Source organism: Raphanus sativus, chromosome 5 (assembly GCF_000801105.2).
Source record: "Raphanus sativus cultivar WK10039 chromosome 5, ASM80110v3, whole genome shotgun sequence".
Classification (NCBI taxonomy): domain Eukaryota; kingdom Viridiplantae; phylum Streptophyta; class Magnoliopsida; order Brassicales; family Brassicaceae; genus Raphanus; species Raphanus sativus.
In genome coordinates, this window is record NC_079515.1 from 21,055,845 (window position 1) to 21,063,413 (window position 7,569).

General features: G+C 31.0%; 1 protein-coding gene across 1 annotated transcript; it reads left to right on the plus strand.

Moving 5' to 3' along the window:
- The first annotated feature begins 879 nt into the window (after positions 1-879).
- LOC108856962 (auxin-responsive protein IAA17) lies at positions 880-3,544 on the plus strand. Its single transcript, XM_018630875.2, has 5 exons — positions 880-1,243; positions 2,142-2,353; positions 2,825-2,960; positions 3,105-3,166; positions 3,293-3,544. The coding sequence occupies exons 1-5, from the start codon at positions 1,005-1,007 to the stop codon at positions 3,328-3,330; spliced, it is 687 nt and encodes a 228-aa protein (XP_018486377.1). The 5' UTR covers positions 880-1,004; the 3' UTR covers positions 3,331-3,544.
- Positions 3,545-7,569: the final 4,025 nt, after the last annotated feature.

The following is a 7,569-nucleotide window of genomic DNA, read 5'->3' on the forward strand; positions in this document are numbered from 1 at the left end:
ATATAGACAATTTTTCAATATTTATTGGTTTAAAGACCATATATTGTTTTTTTTTTGATAAAATATATTGTTTTTAGAACAAGACCAAACATATTGTTTTTAAGATCATATGTATATATATGCAGGATTGTTATTTATGTTCGTGCGCAAGAAAAGCATTTGTGTTACTTCATCATAAAGTTACAACAAATTTGAAAAGTAACTTTGTGTGCATCAAATGAGTTTAGTTTTGACAAAAATAAAAAAATGCGGAGAATTTAAAATTGCAGAAATGTTAAGAGCACCGTTAACGCGAGAAATCCATTAGGTTTCTTTAAAAAAAAATTGGGTTTAAAAAAATTAAAAAAATTAAAAAATGTACCAATTACGGATCGTCATGTGTCGTGGAGCCCGTGAAATAGTGAAAGAAACGGAGAGAACAAGCTTCACTGTTCGCAATTTTCTTCTTTTTTTCTTTCTTCTGGTGGACTATTCCTCTCTTAAAAACCCCTTTAGACCCTACAATAAAGATGTTCTAAGAAGATACAATTCCACGACAGAATATCTTCAGACTTATTATCATCCCTTAAGACTTAAAAATATATAAGAATTATCTGATAAATATCATAAAATGGAATATAGGTTAATTTTTTAACATCATAACTTTATTTTATTTTAAGAAAGTAAGCCTAGAAAGAAAAATTAAAGCAATGCAATAATATACAACTACAAAATAAATCCCAAGAAAGATTCAACAACAGTAATTAAGTAATAGCTAGTAGCGATTAGTGTAAAATCGAATAAAATCACTCCATCGAAGGATTCACATTCATCCACGTGTCAAAGGCTCATTTATCCAAAGATCTCTTAAATACGACATACACATGCAGCTACCACCTAGAGAGAGAGATATAATAGAGACTCATCACATTTTGTATTATTTGTGAGTTTTTATAAAAATCAATTTTCCATCTTCCTCATCACCTTCCCAAGAAGAAGAACATTAAGAAGAAGAGAGGTTGACAATGATGGGCACTGTCGAGCTGAATCTGAGAGAGACTGAGCTGTGTCTTGGTCTTCCCGGCGGAGAAACGGTGGCTCCGGTGACTGGAACCAAGAGAGGGTTCTCGGAGACGGTTGATTTGAAGCTGAATCTGAACAATGAACCTGAAAGCAAGGAAGGATCTAAGACTCATGACGTCGCGACTTCTGTTTCCAAGGAAAAGAGTTCATCGCCCAAAGATCCCGCCAAGCCTCCTGCCAAGTAATTTGACTATGTTCCTCTTTTCTATTTATTTTCCGATCTTCCCTTAAGTTTATTTTCTTATCTCGTAGAGCACCCTGATGGGGGTTCTCTCCTAAATTTTCTTAATATACATATGTGTGTATGTTGTGTTCTGAAAAAAAAAAACATATGTGTGTATGTATACTAAGAAACTTTAGGAGGGACCGGAATCCCATTGGAGGTGTTCTTATGCGGAAAATTAAATTTGATGGACCTCCAAAATATTATTTCTAGCGATAACTATGCTTTGTATTGAACCTCACTAAGACGTACTTCCTCCGTACCATTTTAAGTGATGTTTAAGCATTTTTATTTTGTTTCATAATAAATGGTGTTCTCACATTTCTAGATAGAATTTAATATCAATTGAAATTTGCAACCAATTACAAAATACTACATGTTTTTTTTATTGGTCAGACTGATTTTATTTAATACAATTTTATGTAACCAAGATAAATTGCATAGAAATTTGTATTTTCTTAATCTTTGTGTAAAAATCTTAAACATCACTTAAAATGGTACAGAGGGAGTATAAAAGTTTGAGCAAACAACATAAACTTCTTATTAAAATTGTAGCTAAACCAGTTTTTTAAAGAGACCCAAATTGTCTTTTTTTTTTGTCAACTCAAATTGTCTAATTAATATGTCTGTAAGGTTTCTTTTTCTTACACCGTTGAAAGTCCGCGGGAACAAAAAAAAAATGATACAATTCTATCACCAGTTAAACCATATATAGTCTCATGCAAGTATGACATATTTGGAACATAACGTAAGAATTGATTTACTATTAGCTAGCTACACTTTTTATAAACATGTTCCCATACAAAGCTTGTATAGTATAACTGTTTTCCAATTTTCTATATATATAATTTTGTAGGGCACAAGTTGTGGGATGGCCACCTGTGAGGTCATACCGGAAGAACGTGTTGGGTTCGTGCCAAAAATCAAGCGGTGGCACGGAGACAGCTGCGTTTGTGAAGGTGTCGATGGACGGAGCACCGTACTTGAGGAAAGTCGACTTGAAGATGTATAAGAGCTACGAAGAACTCTCTAATGCTTTGTCCAACATGTTCAGCTCTTTTACCATGGGTACGTTGTATAGTTATAGTCTTACTAGATATACGATTCCATGCATATCTATCAATCGGGCTTTTGATACTTGTTAGTTGTACTTGTTAATTACAATATTAGTTAAAGGACAGGGATGTTTAGTTATTTATAATGTTCACGATATCTAAATCCAGCAGACAATTTTTTCAAATGTTACTTAATGGTTGGTAATAGTTTCGAAAATGTGTAAACTGTCTACCAAAAATCCATATGTTGTAAGTTAATTTCACACAAATATATATGGTTTTTATTCTTTTGATAAAAAGATATATTTTATATGTTGCATCATGATAAATGCCAAGTTAAAAGTTAGGAATACAAGTTCTTACCTAGGGTCCAAACAAATCAACTAATTAAAGGCTATAGACTTGTATACATATGTAGCTAAAATTTATGCATTATATTTTAATGTGAAGGTATAAATAATAATATTGTTGAGATAAAATGAAGGAAAATATGGAGGAGAAGAAGGAATGATAGACTTCATGAATGAGAGAAACATGGCTATAGTGAATACTTGGGACTATGTTCCCTCTTATGAAGACAAAGACGGTGACTGGATGCTCGTCGGCGACGTCCCTTGGCCGTACGTCTTCTTCTTCCTTTTTTTTTTTTTTTTTTGGTAAAATGTTAAATAGTCTTCTTCTTCCTTATTAATTATCATCTTAATTTAATTAGAGCTTAATTTATTAATGATCATTTCCTTTTCATAAACATGTTATTTTATTAGAATGTTCGTTGATACATGCAAGCGTTTACGTCTCATGAAAGGATCTGACGCCATTGGTCTCGGTAAGAATTTTATACCAATGATATTATTTTATATTTGCGCTTAGTATGTCATAGTAACTGTAAAACATGGCATAACATAACCAATATGCAAATTTCTGGTTGCTTAATAACTGTAAAACATTTCAGCTCCGAGAGCAATGGAGAAGTGCAAGAGCAAAGCTTGAAGTTAAGAGACTTAAGTGGTAATGATCATATATTTTGTTAACACAATGATGAGTGTTAATTGTGTGTGTTTTTACAATGAAAAACATTATTCAATATCTACTCTTTTTAATTGTCTGTTTTGATCTGAATTATATGTGGTATATAGATACATTTTAAATGCTATTATGTGTAATGGACTTATTAAGTTAAATATGTGAGACGTTTGTAACTTCCTTTTTGTGTTTGCCTTTCTTTATGATTTTTGCTACAAATGTGTATATGAGTAGGACATTGCCCAATTTTCTTATGAAAATGACACATTTTTGATTGACTGAGTTGATTCTTCTATCGGTCGTACATCTTGAAGCTGAAAATCATATAGCCTGGAATAAAACTTATCCAAACATAGTTTCGAAGCTTAATATATCAGAATGACAACATACTAACATACATGTACATGTTATATTATATCGAATGTAATAATGAAATCGGAAATTATTCACTTTGTTAACTGGTATATTGATTTGTTGGCGGTACTCAAAGCTATGATTAGCTTTGGTTGGAGGAAATAAAAAAGATAAATAGGAGGACCCATGCGAAAGAGAGGGAGCAATGCCATGTGCATCTTCCTGGGTCTCTTTCTACATTTTATCATCTTTGTTTATCTAGCATTTAGTTTGTTTCTGAAAGTTACATAACAATGATATGTAACATGTACATAATTTTTATCTTTTAATGGTAACTTTCAGAAATTTAGTTTGTTTCTGAAAGTTATATTTTATAATCCCATTAAAAGATAAAAAATGTACATGTAACTTTCAGAAACAAACTAAATGCTAAGATACAGTTATGTCGTATACATGATCCATGGTAGGTTTTCGATTTAAAAAATTAAAACATCCAAATAAAAGTAAATTTTGAAGTTGGTTACTATTATAATGGAGCTATCAAATGTCTCTCAAGTCTCAACACTGATTAGCTTTATTAATTTGATGTTCAACGTTTAAAACTACGAAGAATGTCATAATCACAATTATTATAATAAGAAAAATGAGAACCTAAATATTGATAATTGAGGAAGCACGTGAAGAAAATGTTGAATCCCAAACGAACAAATCAAAGTTTCATGAATGTATTGCTTCAACGTACATGCATGCATATATATATTTATATATATAGAGAAAATGTCTAACAATGTATGTGTAAACACAAACATTTGTACAACTAATTACGTTGAAATGTTTTGAAAATGAGTATTTAAATAATTATATCAACTTCTTGGATCAGGCAGTAGCATGTTCGATGTTCGATGGGGTCAATAATTAATTTGACAAGTTGATTCTCTAGAGGGTTCTTGAGCTAACTCATAGTATCGCTTATACATTATTTGAGGAAACCCAAACAGCTAATGAAAAAGAAAAAAAAACATTGGCTAAGGAATTAAGTGGTTAAGTACTGTAAAATAACTCATTCTGAATTAGAGAACACGAGCTATTAAAGTTTTTCCAACACAATTTTGATTATAATTAGCTACTAGCCTACTACTGATATCTTAGATGGAAATTATATCCAATGTTCCCGAGACTAATATGGAATTTTGACTCGAGATCTACCCGGTTCTCACATAGTGTGAGTTGGACTTAATTATCACTAGGTGGCCGGCCCGCACCCTGTGCGGACATTGTACAGATTCAAATTATGGATTAAATAATACAAAGTTTTAGAAATAACGGATTTTATATCATAAAACAACCGTTTTTGGGATAAAGCATCAGACACATGAAAAAATAGATAACAATTAAGTATCCTGCCTACGGAATATTCTGAAAAACTTGTTTGTAGACAACATTCAATGTTTTTGTCTCCAACTTCATTTCTTTACCAGTTATTAGGATTTTTAATCCAGATCTCGACTTAACTCTTGAAAGTGCAACGTAGAGGTGACCATGAGAGAACACTGGCCTAGGCATAAACATTATTAATATCTAATCAAATGTTTTATGTATTATTAAAACTAAATTTGTTCTTCATATGTTTTATGTATTGTTCATATAAATATGTATTATTCAAATACAATTCATATGTTTAATATATTATTAAAACTAAATTTGTTCTTCATTCAGTCTTTGTGGTTCAAAACTATAAGTCTTTTAGACATTACTTAATTCAATCTACTTTGATGTTTAAATTATTATCATATACTTTGAAATATGAAATAAATAAATCACGCATGTGCGGACATCGATATGATTTATATAATGCATGTATAGCTATTATTAGTGCATAAGTGGATCGTAATTATATTTCAGTCTCATGGTATCTTTGTATCTTACCCATTTAGGTTTCTCCACATATAAGTCTCTCTCCCTCTCTCTCATCATAAACCTTTTAATTTTTTGAAAAAGATAAAAAGGTAATTACGATCATATCGTGCGTGCGGGCATTCATATGATTCATATATTACCCGTCTAGCTATTAGTATATATATATATAAGTAGATTATAATTCTTTTTCAATCTCTATGTATCATTATGTCTAATTCATATACTATATGTTACGTTATTATTATAAGTGCATAAGTGGATCTTTAGTTATCTCTCTCTCTCTCTCTCTCTCTCTCTCTCTCTCTCTCTCTCTCTCTCTCTCTCTCTCTCTCTCTCTCTCTCCTCTCTCTCTCTCTCTCTCTCTCCCTCATCGTAAACCTTTTTTTTTTGAAAAATATAAAAATGTAAACATTTTTTAATTCATCGATTATCTTTTAACTACCACAATTTTGATTTATATGGGAATGTTTCCTAGTTTAATATTTTAACATAAATTTTTCTTGGGTGAATTACCAACTAATCATAGTTTGCCAATTAATGTATAGTTTTTTTAAAGATAATAAATAAAATAATAATAATTTGTGTTAAGGTTTTAAAATAAATGAAAAATATTAGTAGCAGCCAAAAGATGATTTTTTAAAACAATTTTAAAACCATCACAAAAGAGTAAATCATAAACACTAAACACTATACCTTAAACTCTTGGACAAAGCTTAAACCCTTGGGTAAAAATCCAAACACTAAACTCTAAATTCTTGGATATACCTTAAACCCTTGGGTAAATCCTAAACACTAAACTGTAAATCCTTGGGTATACCCAAAACACTAAATTTCTCTCTCTCTCTCTCTCTCCCCCTCATCGTAAACCTTTTTTTTGAAAAATATAAAAATGTAAACATTCTTTTAATTCACCGATTATCTTTTAACTACCACAATTTTGATTTATATAGGAATGTTTCCTAGTTTAATATTTTATCATCAATTTTTTGGGGTGAATTACCAACTAATCATAGTTCGCCAATTAATGTATAGCTTTTTAAGGGAAAATTGCCAAAACGGAACAAAATAAGGGTGTTTATTTTAGAAATCGCTTTCTACTATACCATTTTCCGTAGAAGGCACATTCTACCTTTAGTAGAACGTATTTTCAAATTTTTATTTATTAACTTTTTGAAAAAAGAAAAAATATCAGCTTGTGTATATATGTGTTTTATTAATTGTTTATATTTTTAATATTTTTTTTGATTCACAAAAGTATTTTTTCATTAGTTTTCAGAAATATAAAGGGTAGAAAAGAGAAAAATTGGACAAAAATGAATTTATACCAAAGGGACAACACCCTTATTTTTTTGTTCTCTATTGGCAATTTTCTCTTTTTTAAAGATAAGAAATAAAATAATAATAATTTGTGTTAAGTTTTTAAAATAAATAAAAATATTAGTAGCTGCCAAAAGATGAATTTTTTTTTAACAATTTTAAAACCGTCACAAAAGAGTAAATCATAAACACTAAACACTATACCCTAAACCCTTGGACAAAGCTTAAACTCTTGGGTAAAAATCCAAACACTAAACTCTAAATTCTTGGATATACCCTAAACCCTTGGATAAATCCTAAACACAAAACTGTAAACCCTTGGGTATACCCAAAACACTAAATCTCTATCTCTATCTCTCTCTCTCTCTCTCTCTCTCTCACACCTCTCTCTCTCTCTCTCTCTCTCTCTCTCTCTCTCTCCTCTCTCTCTCTTCTCTCTCTCTCTCTCTCTCTCTCTCTCTCTCTCTCTCTCTCTCTCTCTCTCTCTCTCTCTCTCTCTCCATCCTGGTGGAGAGTCTTTGAGAAACCCATCACCACAACACATAGTTCTCTCTCTCTCTCTCTCTCTCTCTCTCTCTCTCTCTCTCTCTCTCTCTCTCTCTCTCTCTCTCTCTCTCT